General features: G+C 40.2%; 1 protein-coding gene across 1 annotated transcript; it reads left to right on the forward strand.

The window, feature by feature from the left end:
• The first annotated feature begins 2,007 nt into the window (after positions 1-2,007).
• On the forward strand, positions 2,008-22,685 carry LOC139532318 (zinc finger protein 271-like). Its single transcript, XM_071329778.1, has 2 exons — positions 2,008-2,847; positions 17,175-22,685. The coding sequence occupies exons 1-2, from the start codon at positions 2,428-2,430 to the stop codon at positions 19,785-19,787; spliced, it is 3,033 nt and encodes a 1,010-aa protein (XP_071185879.1). The 5' UTR covers positions 2,008-2,427; the 3' UTR covers positions 19,788-22,685.
• Positions 22,686-23,228: the final 543 nt, after the last annotated feature.

Consider the following 23,228-nt stretch of genomic DNA (forward strand, 5'->3'; position numbering starts at 1 on the left):
ACCAATCATCTGAGGCTTGTCGGACAGGAAGAATTAAGGTATTACAGGGAGTCTGGACAAGGCACAATAGCATCTCTTTCTACATGTCTTGCTACCGAAACATGTGGCAACCTCAACTAAATAAATTCAACAAACTGTTCTTTAGTCAATTAACACTGAGTGCAAAATTTGTGGAGGCATATCAGTTCCCAGCTTGGATTGGAATTTGTGACTTGCAAGCAGTAATAGATCTCTGCATGCAGGCAGCCTGCTTGCTGGAGTGCATCAGTGAACATTCCATACAGCAGTTGGAACAGATCGCAGGTAGTCTACACAACAAAACAGCTGGAAAACAAAGACAGTTTCTCAAAATGTACACAAAAAAACTAAGAAAAGATTTGACTGCTGTGGTAGTCCCTGTTCTCCTGCAATCTTGTTTTACATTTGTAAGTAAAGCAGCGGCATGTTGGGGAGAAGAACATCAAGGAAAGATATTCTAAACAGATATCAAAATGGTTTATGGTCATTGTAGTTTATTACCATGTTTGAGTTAGACTAGGTTGAATATTTGCTTAATAAAAACTACAACTCAGCGTCCCACAGTTCCTGACTTGATTTCTGACTTGAATTATTTGATTTCTTTAGAGAAACAGTGCGTTGGGCTCACATACACAAAAAAAGTAAATGTGTGTAGTGTATATCCATTAGGTGGCTTGGTGAGCCAGAGTAGCTTACAGAGCAAGAGGGGACGAAGCACTATGTTTTTACTCTAGCTAGCGACGATATTTGAACTTCTGGATCCGGTGTTAAATGCCCTTTTTTTATACAACGGGTGGTTCTAATCCTGAATGCTGATAGGTTAAAACCACATTCCAGCCAGTGTCTATTCCACAAAATGATTATCTTCACTGCAGATCTGACCATCACATGACTCTTCAAGAGGACCACTACGCTCCAGATCGCCTTCTGTGCTCAGAGGTCCTTGATGACGATCTACCCCATCACACCACTCCTATTAATCATTAATCAACTAAAACAATGGGCCTTTATATACTGTGTCCCAGTATTTCTATGCATGTAATGTCTGTGAGTGAATTATGAAACAATTACTGTATGCAGATGTGCAAAAAATGGTGATGTAGATTTGTTCTTGCCATTGTTTGATCTATTTTAAATAAGAATATGTTGCAGATTATGGTTGCTATGGAAACAGATAGAAATGTAACGAACAATGTTGTCAATATCCAAATATCATCTGCAATACTTTTTACAGTACACTCTTAGAAAAAAAGGTGTCATCTGGAACCTAAAGGGGTTATTTGGCTGTCCCCATAGGAGAACCCTTTGAAGAACCATTTTTGGTTCCAGGTAGAATCCTTTCCACAGAGATTTCTACATTGAACACAAAAGGGTTGTACGTGGAACCGAAAAGGGTTCTCTTATGAGGACAGCCGAAGAACCCTTTTGGAACCTTTTTTTCTAAGAATGTTGATAATAGGTTGTAGTCAGGTGGTCATTACCAGATTATGATGACGCCTTAACTATGACCAGTAAACTACATAATATAGTGGTCAGAATTATGACCAGCTGGTCAAATAGGTCACAATTATCACAAACTGGTGGTCGTAAAAAATAAAATGTAATTTTCAACCAGAATAAGACATAGTAAAAAACATCATACTGAGGTCTTTTTAACCAGTTTTTACCCACTGGGGTCGTTTTCCCCTGTTTTCTCTTCTGCACACTTTTTGGGTTGCCACTAGTTACCACAGCCACAAAGTCAAAATTGTCTAGAGTAAAAATTCATAAAACAAAAATGTACTTTTTGGTCCTAATTTAAGGTTAGGGTTAGGCAAAAAGTTATACATGTAGTTAAGGTTAGGTTTAAAATTAGATTTTAAAAATATAAATGTTTTAAGTAGGCGGGGTTTAGACATCATTTTGACTTTGTGGCTGTGGTAACTAGTGATGACCCCACTTATTGGCCCCTTTGACTTTCCATACTCGGCATTGAGAAGTAAAGTGAAACGTCTGCATCCATTTTACGACATTTCGCCGTGCATGTGATTTGCATATCGGATCATGTAAAATGCCAACTCTCAAGTGCCAATGATTGCAGAAAATAGCTAGAGTCGTTATCAATCGTTTATTTTTAGGTTGCTGTGTTTGTCTTGTTCCTTTCTAAACCTGGTCACACTGCGTCTGGTGTGGAGAGAGGAATAGCAGACCGTAGACAGTGGGATAGGTGTGCAGTAGGAACAACAAGCCTTGGATCGTGTGAGATGTTTTTTTAAATTCTTTGAATCAAATCAAACCAACAGCTTCAATTGCTACCTGCAGAAGCAAACAAAACGGCTTTTCATAGAATAACATAGCAGACTTTGTTGGTTTGCATCCTCTGGTTTTACCCGCACCCTTTCTGTTCAGATACAAAACACATCAGAGAAAATGGCGGAACTTGAGAAGGAAGGACTGAACCAAACAATGCATGAGAACCAAGATGAAGATGAGCCCCATTATACTGATGACTCTAAGACAAGCAAGATTCAGGACGACGCAATTTTCGAGGAAAAGCTAATTGAAGAGGTCAGAAGGTACACCAATTTGTACAACACCTCATTGAAAGACTATAAAGACTTCACAATAACCAGCAACAGCTGGAAGGAGATAGCCCAAACTCTGAGAGTAGAAGAACAGATTTGCAGGACGAAATGGAAGAAATTGAGAGACAGATATGTCCGACTGAGGAGGAAAATTAAGGGGAAGAGTGGGGATACAGCATCAGGAATACAAACACAAATACTCACCACACTGTCCTGGCTGTCTGGCTTCATAAAACACAAGGAGACGAAGTCAGACTATCCACAGGTAAAAAATACTACTTCTACTGTCAATGAACCTTTTCTAGCCTTGGGTCAAACCTGGATGAAAAGACTATGACGTCTTATTCTGGTCGCAAATTGAATGTTTTTTTGTTGTGTCTTTTTACTGACCATAGTATGACGTATTTTACTGACCACCATAGGACCCGTTGGTCATAATTCTGATCACTATATGTGCTATGTTATGTACTGGTCATAGTTAAAACCATCATAACCTGGTAATGACCACTTGACTACAGTTTATTACCTACTGTAAAAAGTATTTCTGAGGATAAAGTTGGATATTTAATATTTTTTGTTCATTACATTTCTATTTGTTTCCATAGGCACCAATTAGTTTAATTCTGCAACATATTCTTGCATTTTAAAATAGATCAAGAAATGGCAAAAACAAATCTATTTTTTGCAAATCTGCATACAGTAGTTGTATCATAATTCACCCACAGACATGCGTAGAACGACTGGGACACAGTATATAAAGGCCCATTGTTTTAGTTGATTAATGATTAACAGGAGTGGTGTGATGGGGTAGATCGTCATCAAGGACCTCTGAGCACAGAAGGTGATCTGGAGCGTAATGGTCCTCTTGAAGAGTCATGTGATGGGTCAGATCTGCAGTGAAGGGAATCAGCGCATTACAACTTTTATCAATGTGAGATTTAAAAATAACTAGAAAAAGACCTTTCTGAATAAACTTTGTCAACTCAGCTGGCTAAAACTATTTCCATGGTACTAGTTAAAGACGTTTGTGGCTGTTTATAGCTTACTGAGAGAAAAAAGAGCAACTTTGCGTCATACTCCACCACGGAGATCAGGGGCATATTTGAGGACTTTCCAGAGGGCCTGCAACACATCAACCTTGTTAGTTTTCTGGCTTTTCATGACACTTACTGTAAGCATAAAACTAGATGAAAATAAATGAACGATTGGCATAATGTGGGCATGCAGGACACAACAGAACAGTAACACACAGTAAAATATCTTTAACAGGCAGAATCTGCTAAACCTGTCTTGTTGTCTATGTCAATGTCTCAACTGCTAACATTGTCTTACCAACTACAATGGAACACACACAAGTGGTAGCAAAGGCTTGTTTTCTCCTCTGTCCATTCATATTGAAGTGGGACGTTCATTCATTGGTCATCAGTCTGAAACATTTTAAGAGAGGATATCAAAATTAGACAGTAGTTGGATAATGAAAATGTTTAACTCATCTCTAAATGGTCAAGTTTAGCTTAATCCTCCTCATACATGTTATAATATTCAAACAACTTTTTATAAACACCGCTCCATAATCCTGAGGACCTTGTCCCGGACAGAGGTTCCCCCAATTGAGGACAGCTTGGCAGTCTTAAAAAAAAAAAAAAGAAGGGTAAATGCAAAACTTTAAGTATGTGTAAAGAGATGATAAAATATAGTTTTTTAAAATTTTATTTTTTTACTTTCTGCAGAACTCCGTGAAGTTTAATCTCACACAGTGTCAATACAAACACATCCGCAGACATTCATTCTCACTGAGGGATCCACACAAACAAAACACTAATGAAAACAATGAATCCAAAACAAACTGATATTCAGAAACAACACAAAAACAAAACACCCACTATGCAGCACATTTTGTAAGATGGTCAACATACGGTTTCCAAATTCTGCCATATGTCTGGTTTATGTTTTGATGTTATATATAGCCTAGTCTAATGGGATGTAGCTAGATAGTTCCGTTCTCCAGTTTGTTACTGAGGGTGGATATGAGGCTTTCTAATTGATGGCTCTACATTTTCAGACCTAGATTACAAAACTTTCTGATATTGATCACCAATATTAAAATTTACCAACAGACTTAATGGAGATGTGAGACCTGATGCAGAGAGAACACGTTAATGATCATCAACATAGCTAGTACAAGAGGTGGGACCAAGTCACAATTTTTCAAGTCACAAGCAAGTGACAAGGTCCAAGTCCCAAGTTGAACAGGTTTTTTCAAGTCAAGTAGAAAAATAAAAGTCGGAAGTTTACATACACCTTAGCCAAATACATTTAAACTCAGTTTTTCACAATTCCTGAAATTTAACCATAGAAAACGTTCCCTGTCTTAGGTCAGTTAGGATCACCACTTTATTTTAAGAATGTGAAATGTCAGAATAATAGTAGAGAAAATTATTTATTTCAGCTTTTATTTTTTTGATCACATTCCCAGTGGGTCAGAAGTTTATATACACTTAATTAGTATTTGGTAGCATTTCCTTTAAGTTGTTTAACTTGGGTCAAACGTTTCGGGTAGCCTTCCACAAGCTTCCCACAATAAGTTGGGTGAATTTTGGCCCATTCCTCCTGACAGAGCTGGTGTAACTGAGTCAGGTTTGTAGGCCTCCTTGCTCGCACAAGCTTTTTCAGTTCTGCCCACACATTTTCTATAGGATTGAGGTCAGAGCTTTGTGATGGCCACTCCAATACCTTGACTTTGTTGTCCTTAAGCCCTTTTGCCACAACTTTGGAAGTATGCTTGGGGTCATTGTCCATTTGGAAGACCCATTTGCGACCAAGCTTTAACTTCCTGACTGATGTCTTGAGATGTTGCTTCAATATATCCACATAATTGTCCTGCTACATGATGCCATCTATTTTGTGAAGTGCACCAGTCCCTCCTGCAGGAAAGCACCTCCACAACATGATGCTGCCACCCTCGTGCTTCACGGTTGGGATGATGTTCTTCGGCTTGCAAGCCTCCCCCTTTTTCCTCCAAACATAGCAATGGTCATTATAGCCACACAGTTCTATTTTTTTTTCATCAGACTAGAGGACATTTCTCCAAAAAGTAGGATCTTTGTCCCCATGTGCAGTTGCAAACCGTAGTCTGGCTTTTTTTATGGCGGTTTTGGAGCAGTGGCTTCTTCCTTGCTGAGCGACCTTTCAGGTTATGTCGATATAGGACTCGTTTTATTGTGGATATAGATACTTTTGTACCTGTTTCCTCCAGCATCTTCACAATGTCCTTTGCTGTTGTTCTGGGATTGATTTGCACATTTCGCACCAAAGTACGTTCGTCTCTAGGAGACAGAATGCGTCTCCTTCCTGAGCGGTATGACGACTGCGTGGTCCCATGGTGTTTATACTTGCGTACTATTGTTTGTACAGATGAACGTGGTACCTTCAGGCGTTTGGAAATTGCTCCCAAGGATGAACCAGACTTGTGGAGGTCTACAATTTTTTCTGAGGTCTTGGCTGATTTCTTTTGATTTTCCCATGATGTCAAGCAAAGAGGCACTGAGTTTGAAGGGAGGCCTTGAGATACATCCATAGGTCCACCTCCAATTGACTCAAATTATGTCAATTAGCCTATCAGAAGCTTCTAAAGCCATGAAATCATTTTCTGAAATATTCCAAGCTGTTTAAAAGCACAGTCAACTTAGTGTATGTAAACTTCTGACCCACTGGAATTGTGATACAGTGAATTATAAGTGAAATGATCGTTGTGTAAACAATTGTTGGAAAAATTACTTGTCAAGCACAAAGTAGATGTCCTAACCAACTTTCCAAAACTATAGTTTGTTAACAAGAAATTTGTGGAGTGGTTGAAAAACGAGTTTCAATGACTCCAACCTACGTGTATGTAAACTTCCAACTTCAACTGTATGCAATGACTTGTTCAACGACAAATCCTTGTCTATTTATTGAGGCTATCTGACAGCCCTTTTTATTATTTTGTCTACAACACATTTTGATTATGTAATTGTAAAGAAAATAATAATATGGACCATGTACCAGTCTTAAGGGGCATGAAATCAGCATGGCAGGTTGATGGGCTCAGTGTACATTTATTTACAGGTGAAAGCACCATATTATACAAAATATACAAGTAGATTTATCAAACATACACGCCACGGGCAATAGCCCAAAAGAAATAGGACAGGTTAAGCTTGATACAGAGGCTATGTGAACGGACACTGGTAGAGGGCAAGACTGCTCAGCCTTTCCTTGAGAAACCAAATAGAATCTTTCTAACAGAAGCTCAGAGGTACATACAGTGCATTCGGAAAGTATTCAGACCGCATGTCTTTTTCCACATTTTCTTACGTTACAGCCTTATTCTAAAATGGATTAAATAATTTTTTCCCCACTCATCAAACTACACACTACCTCATAATGACAAAGCAAAAACAGGTTTTTAGTTTTTACATAAGTATTCAGACCCTTTACTCAGTACTTTGTTGTAGCTCCTTTGGGAGCGATTACAGCCTTGAGTCGTCTTGGGTATGACTCTACAAGCTTGGCCCACTTGAATTTGGTTCGTTTCTCCCATTCTTCTTTGCAGATCCTCTCACGCTCTGTCTGGTTGGATGGGGAGCGTCGCTGCACAGCTTTTTTCAGGTCTTTCCAGAGATGTTCGATCGGGCTGGGCCATTCAAGGACATTCAGAGACTTGTTCCCGAAGCCACCCCTGTGTTGTCTTGGCTGTGTGCTTAGGGTCGTTGTCCTGTTGGAAGGTGAACCTTCGCCCCAGTCTAAGGTCCTGAGCGCTCTGGAGCAGGTTATCATCAAGGATCTCTGTACTTTGCTCCATTCATCTTTCCCTCGATCCTGACCAGTCTCCTAGTCCCTGCCGCTGAAAAACATCCCCACAGCATGATGCTGCCACCACCATGCTTCACCGTAGGAATGGTGCCAGGTTTCCTCCAGATGTGACGCTTGGCATTCAGGCCAAAGAGTTCAATCTTGGTTTCATCAGACCAGAATCTTGTTTTTCATGGTCTGAGAGTCCTTTAGAGTTCATGTGCCTTTACTGAGGAGTGGCTGCTGACTGGCCACTCACCATAAAGGCCTGATTGGTGGAGTGCTGCGGAGTTGGTTGTACTTCTGGAAGGTTCTCTCATCTCCACAGAGGAACTCTGGAGCTCTGTCAGGGTGACCATTGGGTTCTTGGTCACCTCCCTGACCAAGGCCCTTCTCCCCCACGATTGCCCAGCCAGCTCTTGGAAGAGTCTTGGTGATTCCAAACCACTGTGTTCTTGGGGACCTTCAATCCTGCATAATTTTTTTGGTACCCTTCTCCAGATCTGTGCCTCAACAAAATCCTGTCTCGGAGCTCAACGTACAATTCCTTCAACCTCATGGCTTGGTTTTTGTTCTGACATGCACTGTCAACTGTGGGACCTTATATAGACCGGTGTGTGCCTTTCCAAATCATGTCCAATCAATTGAATTTACCACAGGTGGACTCCAATCAAGTTGTAGAAACACCTCAAGGATGATCAATGGAACAGGATGCACCTGAGCTCAATTTCAAGTCTCATAGCAAAGGGTTTGAATACTGTTTTTTATAAATTTGCAAACATTTCTAAAAATCTGTTTTTTGCTTTGTCATTATGGGCTATTGTGTGTAGATTGAATGAATAAGGCTGTAATGTAACAGAATGTGGAAAAAGTCAAGGGGTCTGAATACTTTCTGAATGCACTGTATATGCACTTCCCAGCAAACATGACCCCATTCGGTGGGCAAGGTGGCCACGGGCTAGCCCACACCAAGCCCACCCGACACAGGCTAGCCCACAACAAGCCCAACTCCGGTTATCCCGCACCAAGCAGAACGCAGGCCAGCCCGCACCAAGCCCGCCGCGGCCCGGCCCACACCAAGTCCAGCATGGGCTAAAGGCGTCCGCATGCTTCCCAGGCGATACAGCTCAGTAGAGTTTGTGCATATATTATTTTGTGATGTTTTGGACTTCGGTGAGTTTTTTCGGCTGTTTGGGCACACAAGTGTTTTTCTAGAGGCAAGCTGAAGTTCTGAGCCGACGTCTATGCCCTTTCGTCTGCGATTGGTCAACAGTAGGGATTCTTCAATAAAGTCTTTGTCATTCAACGAGAGATGACTCGTTTTCATGCTCATTTTTTAATTGAAAAATACTGCACCAAACATCTTAGATGTAAAATTGTGCGACTAAGATCTCTTTGGAAAAACGTCAAAATTAATGACAGATTTGAGTTTATCTTCACTTTTTTAATTTGGACTATTTTTGGGCGTCTCAAAATGGACAAACAGTACTATTGTTGCTTTTTTTCTTGTTTTTCAAGCGAATGTCTTTTTAAGGGAGTATGCAAGCACACTGGTTCGGCTAGCCGAACTGAAGCATGCTGACGTCTTAGCCCACACCAAGCCCAGCTAGAGGCGGGGGCTCATTATAATATTTGGGGACAGGGTTTGCACACAGTTATTTTTGTGCAACTGTTACTGAGGGTTGTTCCAGTTTAAGTATTATGTTGTGTGATAGCCCAACATTTGGTATCTTGTACACTGCAAATGATAGTCTTTAAAAATACTTAAATAAGTGCATGTGACACATGAGAAACCTTACAGTTTCTCACTTAAAAATATATGTAAGATAGTAAAAACTTGGTTGTCTTTCTGATGCAATGTATCATGTTCCCTAAATACCTATAAGGGTTTATGCATTTAATTAAATTGTAATAAATATATTCCTATTAAAGAGCAAAGGTGCACCTCCCGATTGATGCTGCGGTCTAAGGTACTGCATCGCAGAGTTGTGGTATCACTACAGCCTGGGGTTGGATCCCAGGCGGTGTCACAACCGGCTGTGACCGGGAGTCCCATAGGGCGGCGCACAATGTAGAAAATAGTAAAAAATAAAGAAAAACCCTTGAATGAGTAGGTGTGTCCAAACTTTGTGTGTGTGTGGGGCTCTGCCAAAACAGGTGGGGCTCTGCCAAAAGCAAAACCTAATAATGGGAAGCATGGAAATGGCGCGCACAGAACATATCTACCTCTTCTTTAGACCTGTTTGAATGAGAATTACAGATCTATAACTCTCATTTCTGTGAATTTGGTTGGGTTGACCAAAAAGTGACATATAGCAGCTTTAACAAAAAATTCAAAATGAAAGCTTCATAAGTAAATAATCAATTTCAAGCAATTTTCACCTACCATGCTAGTAGGCCTAACTGTTGCTTGATGCCCCATTGCTGGTGAGCTTGCAAAGTAAACAGTTCATATTCTTGATCACCAAACCATTTATGGAGCTGCATATTTATTTATGGCAATCCTCTCTCCCTACAAATTGACGTTTGACTGTCCACGATCCAATAGCTGTACAGCAAATCAGCAATATGTTCGCTAGCTCACCTGACCTGTGCTAAGTTTGCTTGTCCAATCAGAGGGCCAAGTGTGTGTTTCAATAGCCAATCTGTTGCACTTTTTGTTGCTAGGGGAATCCATGGAGACTCTGCCCCAAAATTAGTGACAAAATGTTACAAAACATGGCCAGATAATTTCAAGTCATCAGTCTCAAGTCAAAGTCCCTGGTCTTGAGCCTCCAAGTCCAGTTATTTTATATCAAGTTGAGTCTCAAGTCATGAAATTTGTGACTCAAGTCAGACTCGAGTCCAAGTCATGTCACTAGAGTCCACAACTCTGGCTAGTACAAGCCTAGCTCTTACCAAGCTGGTTAGTAGGAATCATTACACATTGAAAATCAGAGTATCAAAGAGAAAAAAAACATTTGAAACTTACTGTCAATGACTATGGATTTAAGGAGGGGTGGTTCTGTTCTCTCCTTTCGGTGGGATGTGGCTGTAAAGGTCACCGGTAACTGAGTGGGTGGCCAAGCACTGGAAAACATCTCCACTTCGCTGACCCTCAACACTAGGGCCCCACAAGGGTGCGTGCTCAGCCCCCTCCTATACTCCTTGTTCACCCACGACTGCGTGGCCATGCACGCCTCCAACTCAATCGTCAAGTTTGCAGATGACACAACAGTAGTGGGCTTGATTACCAACAATGACGAGACAGCCTACAGGGAGGAGGTGAGGGCACTCGGAGCGTGGTGTCAGGAAAAAAACCTCTCACTCAACGTCAACAAAATGAGATGATCGTGGACTTCAGGAAACCGCAGAGGGAGCACCCCCCCTATCCACATCGAAGGGACAGAAGTGGAGAAGGTGGAAAGTTTTTTTTTTTTTTTTCCCTCGGCATACACACATCACAAACAAACTGAAATGGTCCACTCACACAGACAGTGTGGTGAAAAAGGCCTCAACCTCAGGAGCCTGAATAAATTTGGCTTGTCACCCAAAACCCTGACAAACTTTTACAGATGCACAATCGAGAGCATCCTATCGGGCTGTATCACAGCCTGGTATGGCAACTGCACTGCCCTCAACCGCAAAGCTCTCCAGAGGGTGGGGTGGTCTGCACAACGCATCACCGGGGCCAAACTACCTGCCCTCCATGACACCTACAGCACCCGATGTCACAGGAAGGACAAAAAGATCAACAACATCAACCACCCGAACCGCTGCCTGTTCACACCACTACCATCCAGAAGGCGAGGTCAGTACAGGTGTATCAAAGCTAGGACCGAGGGACTGAAAAACAGCTTCTATCTCAAGGTCATCAGACTGCTAAACAGCAATCTCTAACTCAGGGGCTGCTGCCTACATTGAGACCCAATCATTGGCCACTTTAGTAAATGGATCACTAGTCACTTTATACAATGCACTCTAAATAATGCCACTTTAATGTTTACATATCTTACATTACTCATATCACATGTATATATTTTGTACCGTCTATTGTACATGCCTATGCCACTCGACCATTGCTCATCCATATACTTACATGTACATACTCTCATTCACCCCTTTTAGATTTGTGTATTAGGTAGTTGTTGGGGAATTGTTAGATTACTTGTTAGATATTACTGCACTGTCGGAACTAGAAGCACAAGCATTTCGCTACACTCGCATTAACATCTGATAACCATGTGTATATGGCAAATAATATTCGATTTGATGTTTAACATACAATTTATATCTAATCGGATCCACAGATTGCGAGTTGAAAATAAATACTTTTACTAAGAGTATTAGTAATTGACTGACCCGGTCTCTCCAAATCTCCCAACAGTACTATTTCTATGGTCAATTTTAGAACAATGTTATGCATTTTAGCCATTCCTGAACCTGAGACGAGAAACAGGCTCCCGAAGGGCAGAGCTTCAATGATTGTATGCCCCAAATATTCAAAATTTTGTTGGTGGCAAGAATACTATATAATAATTTTAGCTGGAAAGCACGAAGTCTTGAATCTTGCATGGTTTTATATATCAACTCATACACCCTGTACCATGGAATCGGTACCTCAAACATCTCTTCCAAACTATTTTGTCATCTGTATGGCACAGCCGTCAACATCCTGGTCCTCAAATGAAATGGGTATACTTTCCTATTTATGCTATTTTTATTCCTCCGCCAGTTTTGGTCCTTTTATATTGGGCAGACAAACCAGTTCCCTACCTCTTCCCTCAGCCATCGGCCTCCTCCATTTTTGGGGTAGTGCTGTAATCAATTGGTTGTACTCTTGGATTGAGCAGACGTTCCCGTACTATTCTGATAACTCCATGAAAGACACAATTCTACCATTCCAATGTACAATATAATTTAAGAACAAAATATCCTTTTCAAACATCTTTCCCATAAATACAGGTATTTTATCAACCAGCACATTTGAGTTCAGCTATAATATTTGTTCTATCTTTTCAGGCTATTTTTAAACAATGGATGAGCTTTTCTTAGTAATCTACTTGAGAACCATAGGGTTCAGGTAAAACTTTATAATAAGTGAAGCTTTTAGAGAGGTTTAGGTCTTTTATATTTAATAATCTCAACCCACCCAATTCATATTCATTATATAGATAGGCATGCTTTGTCTGGTTTAGCATCCCAGATAAAGCTAAATATTTTTTGCTCATATGATTTGAAAAACAAATCATCAGGAATAGGCAGTGCCATAAGTGAGTAAACTGAGATATGACTAAGGAGTAAATCAGGGCAATTTGTCCATAAATAGACAGGTATTTACCTCTCCATGGTTGCAGGATCTAGTCTATTTTTACAATTTGTCTATTGAAATTCATTGTGGAGAGCACATTTATATATTTTGTGATATGAATACCAAGTATGTCTACTTCACCGTCAGACCATTTTATAGGTAAACTGCAGGGTAATGTAAAAGTTGTATTTTTTAAAGATCCAATACGTAATGTTGTACACATCATAATTAGGTTTTAGTCCAGAGAGTCCAGAAAAGTTATCTACATCTTCAATGAGACATTGCAGGGATCTAGCTTGCGGACTTCATCTAAAACTTGAGTTGTCGGCATACGTGAACACCTTTTGTTTTTAAGCCTTGGATTTCTAATCCTCTGTTATTGGATCTGATTTTAATAGCTAGCATTTCGATGACCATAATGAATAAATATGGTGACAGCGGACACCCTTGTTTAACTCCTCCTGACAATTCAAAACTCGGAGAAGTAGCCGCAATTTACTGTTTTACACCTGGGGTTGCAATACATTACTTTTATCCATTTTTATAAGAGAATAACCGATTTTTTTTTAAATGTATAAGTAAAATCCAGTCTGAGTTTATCAAAGGCCTTTCAAAAGCCGCTATAAATACCAGGCCTGGCTTCTTAGATGTTTCATGATGTTCTATTTATTTCTAGTTGTCGTATATTATCTCCAATGTATCGTCCATGTAAAAAACCTGTCTGATCAGGATGAACAATTCTGAGTGCTATGCATTTCGATAGTATTTTTGCATCACAACATTGAAGTGTAAGAGGCCTCCAGTTTTTTAGATAGACTGGATCTTTTATATTTGCCATCTGGGTCTTGTTTTAGTAATAGTGAAATCAGACCTTCCTGCTGAGTACCTGACAGATTATAACTTCTATAGGAGTAGTTAAAACAAGCTGACAATGGCGCTTTGAGTATATCAAAAAAGGCTTGATATACCTCTACCGGTATGACATCAAGCCCTGGGTTTTTTCCAGACTGAAAGGATTTAAAAGCCTCAAAGTTCTTCTTCGGCAATTTGGCCTTAGCACTGATCTTTCTGTACATTTTGTAAATGTAAAAAAAAAAGTATTATTTGGTAGGTATTCCTTACCGTAATCGTCATTAAGTGGATGAGGATGAGACGGAAAAGAGAACATCTGCTTAAAATATTTAGCTTGTAGAGTGAGTTACCTGTAAACAGTATGTTATATTCCTTTTCTTTTAGCCACGTAGACTGATCGTCTTTTTTAATAATCTGCTAAACTGTTAGTTATAACTGGCTATACTTATTTCACCCCTTACCATAACTAGATACTATTCTCAGTCTAAATTGACCATAATTAGTGCTTGTACTGCCATAAGAGGTATTATGACGGAGATTTCAAATGTCTGATATTTAGAATTCAAGAAACAGGTTCTAGCAATATTTATTTTATTCCCTTGCCGGTGAGCTAATGCCACAGATGTTAGAACATTGAGTCAAGATATTGTGTGTCTAGTCAATCGGAGTAGGTTGATGTGAATGATATTGGATGTGATGTAGTGTGAGTGTATGATGTCTGAATAAGACTGTGTGATGTCCAAATAAATAATAACCCAGCCAATTTGCATGGTTGAGTGTCTGAGTACTTTTTCCACCACTGCATGTTACACAATGTCATACTTGAGTAAAAGTAAAGATGCCTTAACAGAAAATGACTCGAGTAAAAGTGAAAGTTACCCAGTAAAATACTACTTGAGTAAAAGTATCTGGTTTTAAATGTACTTAAGTACAGTGGTAGAATTACTCAAGTATGACAATTTAGTAAAGTAAATGCTATTCATCAAATTCCTTATTAGCCAAATCCGACAGCACTATTTTCGTATTATATTTTAATTACGGACAGAAATGGGCACACTCCAACACTCAGACATAATTTACAAACACAGTAGTTGTGTTTTGTGAGTCTGCCAGATCAGAGGCAGTAGGGATGACAAAGCATTATATTGATAGGTGACATAATTCTGTTCTGCCTGAGCATTCTAAATGTAACGTGTACTTTTGTGTGTCAGGGAAAATGTAAGGAGTAAAAAGTACATTATTTTCTTTAGGAATGTAGTGGAGTAAAAGTTGTCAAACATAAATGGTAAAGTACAGATACCCCCCAAAATACTTTTAAGTACTACTTAAGTACTTTACACCACTGGTAACATGAAGTGAGAATAGCCTTAATATTCAGGATGATAATTGTAATCCATATTGTATCACCAACATAGTTGCATCATAATTATCTTTAACATCATTTTCATAGAAAAACACATCCCAGCATTTCCATAGCAAATGACGTTTCACATGATCATGACCGACACCTTGCATTACTATATAGACGGCTTCACTACAAATGTATCCCGTACAATATATTATTCCCCAATGTACCTGTTCTGATATCTTCCCCTTTCTTGTTGTAAACGTAGATAAAAATGTAGACAGACATAGACAAACATTAAATTATAGAAAAGTTATTGACGAGAGAGAGAGATCAAGTGTGTGTGTAAGCGAGCATGTAATTGAGTGCGTGTGTTCATATCAACTTCATAGTTTTCAGATATTTTTCCAGTTCCCATACTTTTTTTTTCATAACCTAATGTCCCCGTAGAATTTAGTACAGCCATGGTGTTATGGAGCTGTCTCGGAATAGCTGTCCATCTATAGAGAGTTTGTCCACAATGAGAAAGGCACGCTTACCCCTCTCCCTCTGTTGCCTCTGTACAGGATACAGCCTCTTGCGACGTTCATTTATCTTCCGTGGAAATTGGTCATTGAGACTGAATTTGGTCTGGGACCCTTGGTCTTGTCGCTCTGATCTCCAAGTCTGTGTACTTGGTGGAAAGCCACCTTGTTTAGTCTCTAGAGGAAGTTTCAAGGCGGATTGCATGAATTCCCTTTATTGCGCCCGCTGGATTATTGGTTGCGTCATCAGGAATCCCAGAAAATATTAGATTTTCACGCATGCTACGGCTTTGTATGTCTAGTAGCGACTCCCTCATCACCCTGTTTTCCCTGAGTAGATAATCCATGTTGGAATCAAGAGTTTTTACCTTGGCTGTGAGTGCCTTGTTCTCTCATTAATATCACTCTGGCTAAACTCCAAACTCCCCCTCAGCCCTGCTACCTCCTCACACAACTTTTAAAGTGCATGGATTCCAGCAAGAGCACTAACCTCTACTTCAACGGTAAGTAAATCGTCCGTGTCTGTAGATGAATTTTTTCGGGTTAGTTATTTTGTGAGGTAGCCGGATCTTTCTACGATGGAGTATGTTGTTCCTCCATAGCATAAAGCTGTTGATACTCGTCGATTTCCTTCAGGATCTCCTTAGTATCCAGGTTGGCTCTGAACTACAACCAGTTGTTTACAAATGTTTTTAACGATGCATCTTTCCCACGATGACCGTGCTTTCACTGTTTGTTTAATTAACGGCTGCTACGTGAACTTTCGCGTCAACGAAGCTTTGGTTTTCTATAGTATGTAAAGTTGGCTAGTTAGCTGATAAGCAGCTCATTCTACTCAGCACCTACTGGACCGCTGCATCAGAGAGTCAGACGATGACAACTCTATTCTTTCTAACACACTGTTCTTTCTAAACAAGTCTGCTCTGGGCTTGATAGATACTGACCACGAATAGGAGAGTTGATGTGTAATGTAATAAGCAGTAAATATTCAATGTTGTCTGTGCACTTAGCTAGCTACCATCCCATAGCATACATTGCATTTGAAGTGTGATTGGCTCATCCGTGGATATACGGAGACAATTTCCTATTTTTCTTCCCTTTTTGTTGTCACTCCTGTTGGTCCCCCAAGTGGGGATTCATGCTCTCCGATTGGGTTAAAGTTGGCCACTGACAAGTATTGCGATTCTACAAGTAGAAACGATAGGTTTGTCGCTACCGGGTTGGCACGCAGCAGGTGCCGCTTTTGTTCTTGCAAGAGAAGGCCTCCCTCAGTGATAAATATCTATCGGCAGTGAGATTCTCAGTGTGTTTCATGCTTTAGATAACTGGTCAGTAGATCAATCAGATTTCAACCCAAAGCCAGATTTCAACCCAAATAAGAATCATTTTTCATGATGTCGAAAAGATGTCATGAAAAATACGTCCTGACCAAATTTCAACCAGGAAAAAGACGTATTTATCATGTCATATGCCTACTGGGTAGCCTATGCTATGGTGATCTCTAGACCTAATGAAAAACAATACATTATAATGTTGATACTGCTAGGTATTTCAAATGATTAGAACTAGCTACTACTGTAAAAATGTATAGACCTAAGTTATTTGTTTAGCTATTTATTGAATGCTATCTATTCTAATTTGGACTTTAACGTATTGAAAAGTAGACTATATCTATTACAAAATTATGTTTTAGAGAACACAGATGATACTAGGCCTACTGGTAATTATGCCATTTTAAAATGTTTTTCCAGGAAGAGGAGATGGACACCTCAGAAGACCTGCAAGATGACAACCTGATTGAGCAGGAACACTTCCACAGTTCTAATAAGGAGCAGCAAGATGGACATTTGGCAGTTAGGAGGAATGTAATATTAGAACGAACTAAATTCAACCAAAGACAACAAGAAGCAGGAGAGACAGCTGATGATTTTATCACTGCACTTCATTGTTTGTCACAACATTGTGGTTATGGAGGTCTGCTCAGTGAGATGATAAGAGACAGACTAGTTGCAGGCTTACTTGACAGGAGACTGTCCAAGCAATTACAAATGGACCCAGAACTCACACTGGATAAAGCTGTCACACGCATTCGTCAAACTGAAATTGTGGAAAAGCAACAGGACCTGCAGGAGAATACCTTCAAAGCTGCCAGCAGCACAGAAAATGAAGACCGCGTGCTTTCATGTAGAAAACATCAATGCCCAGCCAATGTCCAGTGCCAATCAGAGAAGAATCAAAACTCAGAAAGACCACAACAACCCCAAACAACGCAGAAGAATGCAGAAGATCCCCTGGATACTGATGACACTGATGGCTTCAGTACTGGAGGAGAGAAGCCTCACTACTGCGCCTACTGCGGTAGGAGCTTTCAAAAAGTGAGGGATCTTATAAGACACCAGCGAACGCATACTGGAGAGAAACCTCACCACTGCCCTGATTGCGACAGAAGTTTTGCTCGATTAGATAAGCTTAAATTACACCAGCGAACACATACTGGAGAGAAGCCTCACCACTGCCCTGATTGCGACAGAAGTTTTGCTCGATTAGATAAGCTAAAGATCCACCAAGAAATACATATAGGAGTGAAGCCTCACAACTGCCCTGATTGCAACAGAAAATTTGCTCGATTAGATAAGCTTAAGTCACACCAAAAAATACATGCAAAAGACAAAAATATTTTTCATTCCTCTGACTGTGTGAAAAGCTTTGTCTTATTGGAGAAGCTTGAAAAACACCAGCTGGACAATACCTTCAAAGCTACCAGCAGTGCATCCAATGTAGATCGTGTGCGCACACAGCAGAGAACATTCAGCAAAGTCAGAGAGAGTAAAAGGCAGCAGAGTAAAATACGAGCTAGAGCTCCAGGAAAGAGAACACCAACACATAGCAAAAAAATGCAGGAGAAGGAAGAGGAGCCCCTAGATACTGATGACTCTGATGATTGGATCGAGGGTTTCGGTCCTGGAGGAGAGAAGCCTCACTACTGCTTTGACTGCGGTAAGAGCTTTAGAAAAGTGAGGGATCTTATAAGACACCAGCGAACACATACAGGAGAGAAGCCTCACCACTGCCCTGTTTGTGACAGAACTTTCGCTAGATTAGACAAACTTAAATTACACCAAGAAATACATACAGGAGTGAAGCCTCACCACTGCCCTGATTGTGAGAGAAGTTTTGCTCGATTAGATAATCTTAAATTACACCAAAAAATACATATAAAAGAGGAACATAATATCACACTGAACCATCAAACTGAAATGAATGTAGATTGTGTGCGCACACAACAGAGAACAGCCAGCAGAGGCCGGCAGAACAGTAAAATGCGAGCTAGTGCACCAGGGGGGAAAATGGGCCAGTCACAGCCAGGCAAAGACTCCCCTTACAAAAGTTCAGTTCGAAAGAATCAACACTCAGAAAAACTGCGACTACCCCAAACAACGCAGGAGAATGAAGAGGATCCTGAAGATACTTCTGATAACTGGACAGAGAGTTTCAGTACTGTAGAGAAGCCATACATCTGCTCCGACTGCGGTAAGAGCTTCAGACTAGAGAATCGTCTTATAAGACATCAGCGAACACATACAGGAGAGAAGCCTTACGACTGCCCTGACTGTGACAAAAGTTTTGCCCGATTAGATCATGTTAAGTCACACCAAAAAACACATATGAAGGAGGAACGAAATTTCCGCTGCTCTGACTGTGTGAAAAGCTTTGTCCGATTGGAACAGCTTGAAAAACATCAGTTAACACACAAGAAAAGTTACCGCTGTTCAAAGTGTGATGAAAGGTTTTCAGACCTGGTTAACTGGAAAGCACACTTTTTAGTACACAGAGAGATCCTCCACTGTCCTGACTGTGACAAGCAGTTCTTGTACAAGGGACTTTTTGAAAGACACAGGAGAACACATTTGAGAAAAAGAGAGAAATTTCTCTGCACAATATGTGGAAAGGAGATTCACAACTTTAAAATACACATGCGAGTACACACTGGAGAGAAACCATATCACTGCACTGAATGTGGGAAGTGTTTTGCATATACAAAATCGTACAAAACACATATATTAACACATACCTCTGGTGAAAGAGCAACCTATCCTTGTTTGGAATGTGGAAAGACTTTTACTCGCATAGATGGCATGGTGAGACACGTGAGGAGGGTTCATACTGGAGAGAGAAATCATCAGTGCGGAGACTGTGGAAAACGATTCTTTCGAAAAGAGTCACTGAAGAGACACAGTCTTGTTCACACTGGAGAGAAACCATACCAATGCTCTGTCTGTGGGCAACGCTTCTCCCAAGATGGTGACAGAAAACGCCACGAGAAGAGGCACTACTCTGGTGTCTCAGAGTTCCTCGATCTATAATGCAGAAGTGGTGTTTGGTATTGCAGGAACCCACCCAATCAATGTGATTTCTAACCAGGTGGCCTGGAATTGCCACCACAGACTGTAGAAAATACACACAGACAGACTGTTGCTGATACACAAGTCTGAGTATTACTGTTTTTATTGAAGTATATATATTTTTTTCAAAAGTCTTATTTTAAATGTGTTTTAATATTTTGTTTCAACAAAAGCATAGTATATTATCAATAGCGTTCATTGTTAAATAATGGGCCTTCCCCATTGGTGGTTTGCAGTCAGCTATATTGTATTAAAGATGCACAATGCAGAAATCTCTCCACCATTTTCCTGGTTGCTAAAATTTGAATAGTTGGCCTAATTTCAATTTGTGACAAAACAAGCAAGTATAGTGTACAATGGTACCATCTATACCGTTGTGAAATATATTTTCCAGAACAAAAAATATTGTACTTTCAGCTGGTGTACAAAACCGAAAGTGAAAGACAGAACGGGAAGCATAGAAATGGTGCACATAGAACATATCTACCGCTTCTTAGACTTGCTTTTGATGAGTGACAGATCTATAACACACATTTATATGTGAATTTGGTCAGGTCGCCCAAAAAGTTATATATTGCAGCTTTATTGTTGATATTTTGATTATCAGGTGGGCCACAAGCTACTTTGAAAAGATGCCAATGAAAGGTTCCCAACTACAACCTTCGAGTGTATACATTTGGCTGAAATTTGCTCTTAAGCTGCAGAGGTCAAACAAATTCTCCAGCTGGCTGCCACCTATGAGGGATCAGCGACCTAGAGTTAGGACAAGGCAGGGTGGGCATCTACAGATCAGATACACCACTGAACTCTACAGACAAAGCCCAATACCTTGCCTGGCTAACCATTTACATCGATCCAGCCAACTGACGTTTCTTCTCCACGATGAGTCTGGATTTGCCTTAGAATGTGAACACATTCTGACCTTTCTGATTGGTCCCAGAAATAGATAGGTTGGGCCAGCGCCGGCCTGCATGATGACGTTATCAACTTTGATACTTTGCGTGGTTAAGATTTGTTAGACTATCCAATCACTGATGAATTAGTTTTGTACAATGCTTCTCATTTTGAAGTCACACAAATAACTTCTAGGATGGCAACGCCTTCAGAAAGTTCATACCCCTTGACTTATTCCACAATCTGTTGTTACAACCTGAATTCTAAATAGATTTTTTTTCTCACCCATCTACACACCCATCTACACACATTACCCCATAATGACAATGTGAAAACATGTTTTTTGAAATGTTATCAAATTTATAGAAAATTAAATATAAAATGTACTTAAGTATTCACACCCCTTTGCGATAACACTCCAAATTGAGTTAATGTGCATCCAATTTCCTTCGATCATTCTTGAGGTGTCGCTGCAACTTAATTGGAGTCCACCTGTGGCCAATAATTTTTTGGGGACATGATTTAGAAAGAAACACACCTGTCTATATAAAGTCCCACAGTTGACAGTGCTCGTCAGAGCAGAAACTATACCATGAACTATACCATGAAGTCCAAGGAACTGTCTGTAGATCTCCGAGAGAGAATTGTGATGACGCATAAATCTGGGAAAGGGTACCGTATAAAACAATTTCTAGAGTGTTGAAAGTTTTCAAGAGCACAGTGGTCTCCCTCATTGGGAAATTTAAAAAATGTGGAACTACCCAGACTGCCGAGAGCTGGCCGTCCGACAAAACTGAGCAACCGGGCAAAAAGGACCTTGGTCAGGGAGGTGACCAAGAACCAAATGACCACTCTGACAGAACTACAGAGTTCCTTGACTGAGATGTAAAAACCTGTCAGAAGGACAACGGTCTCTACAGCACTTCACCAACCTGGGATTTATGGGAGTGGCCAGACGGAAGCCACTCCTGAGAAAAAGGCACATAACAGCACCCCTGGAGTTTGCAAAAAAGCACGTGATCGACTGAGAGAATAAGGCAAACGATGCTGTGGTCTGATGAGACAATTTTTACTCTTTGACCTCAAATGCAAAGCACTATGTCTGGAGAAAACCAGGCACAACTCATCACCCATCTAACACCATCCCTACCGTGAAGCCTGATAATGGCAGCATCATGCTATGGGGATGCTATTCAGCTGCAGGGATTGGGTGACTTGAAAGGATAGGGGAGCAATGAATGGAGCCAAATACAGACAAATCCTTGATGAGAAGGTGTGCAAACAACCTTAGACTGGGGCAAAGATTTATGTTCCAACAGGACAATGACCCCAAGCATATAGCCAAAGCAATGCTGGAATGGCTTCAGAACAAGAATGTGAAAGTCCTTGAGTGGCCCAGACTTGAATTCCATAACTTGAGGTTGAGAAAATCTGCAAGGAAGAATGGGAGGAAATCACCAAATCCAGATGTGCCACGCTGATACATACATACCCAACACGACTCAAAGATGTAATCGCCGCCAAAGGTGCTTCTACAAAGTATTGACTCGGGGGCGTGAATTATTATGTAAATTAGATATTTAATTTAATACATTTTCTAAAAACATGTTATCACTTTTGTCATTATGGTGTATTTTGTGTAGATGGAAATAAAAAAAAACATTTTAAATTCAGGCTGTAACAATGTGGTCAAGTGGTATAAATATTTTCTGAAGCAAATGTATGTAGCGATAGAGCAGTGGAATTAGGTTCAGGGTGTTGTCAGGCAACCCAATACCATAATTAGTTAGGCTTTTAAATGTCACTAGATGGGGGATATGTTCACATGAATTTTTTTTTGTGTGTGTTTATGCTTTTAATCATGTTCATGTTCTTATTTGTATATTGTTGTTCCCCCTGTGTTATACAATCTGCCTTGCAAACTATAATTTTTAATAAAAGATAAGTGGGCATAGTTCAAATGTTGGGGAGACTCTTTGGCTGTGTTTCCACAGGCAACCCATTTCTGGGGTGCATTCAGTTATTTCAACAGTTCGTACTGAATGACACGTTTTCCTAAAACGGTGCACACCGTTCAACAGCAATTCAGTACAGTACTGTACCCCCCGCGGGACGGTTGAGCTAATGTAGGCTAATGTGATTAGCATGAGGTTGTAAGTAACAAAACAAAAAAAAGGACATATCTGATATGGTCAGAAAGCTTAAATTCTTGTCAATCTAACTGCACTGTCCAATTTACAGTAGCTATTACAGTGAAAGAATATGCTATTGTTTGAGGAGAGTGCACAATTATGAACTTGAAAATGTATTAATAAACCAATTAGGCACATTTGGGCAGTCTTGATACATTTTCAACAGTAATGCATTGGATCAGTCTAAAACTTTGCACATACTCTACTGCTATCTAGTGGGCAAAATCTAAAATGCGCCTGGGCTGGAATAGTACATTATGGCCTTTCTCTTGCATTTCAAAGCTGATGGTACAAAACCTTTTCCTTTCCCTGATGG

This window comes from Salvelinus alpinus, chromosome 10 (assembly GCF_045679555.1).
Source record: "Salvelinus alpinus chromosome 10, SLU_Salpinus.1, whole genome shotgun sequence".
Taxonomy (NCBI): domain Eukaryota; kingdom Metazoa; phylum Chordata; class Actinopteri; order Salmoniformes; family Salmonidae; genus Salvelinus; species Salvelinus alpinus.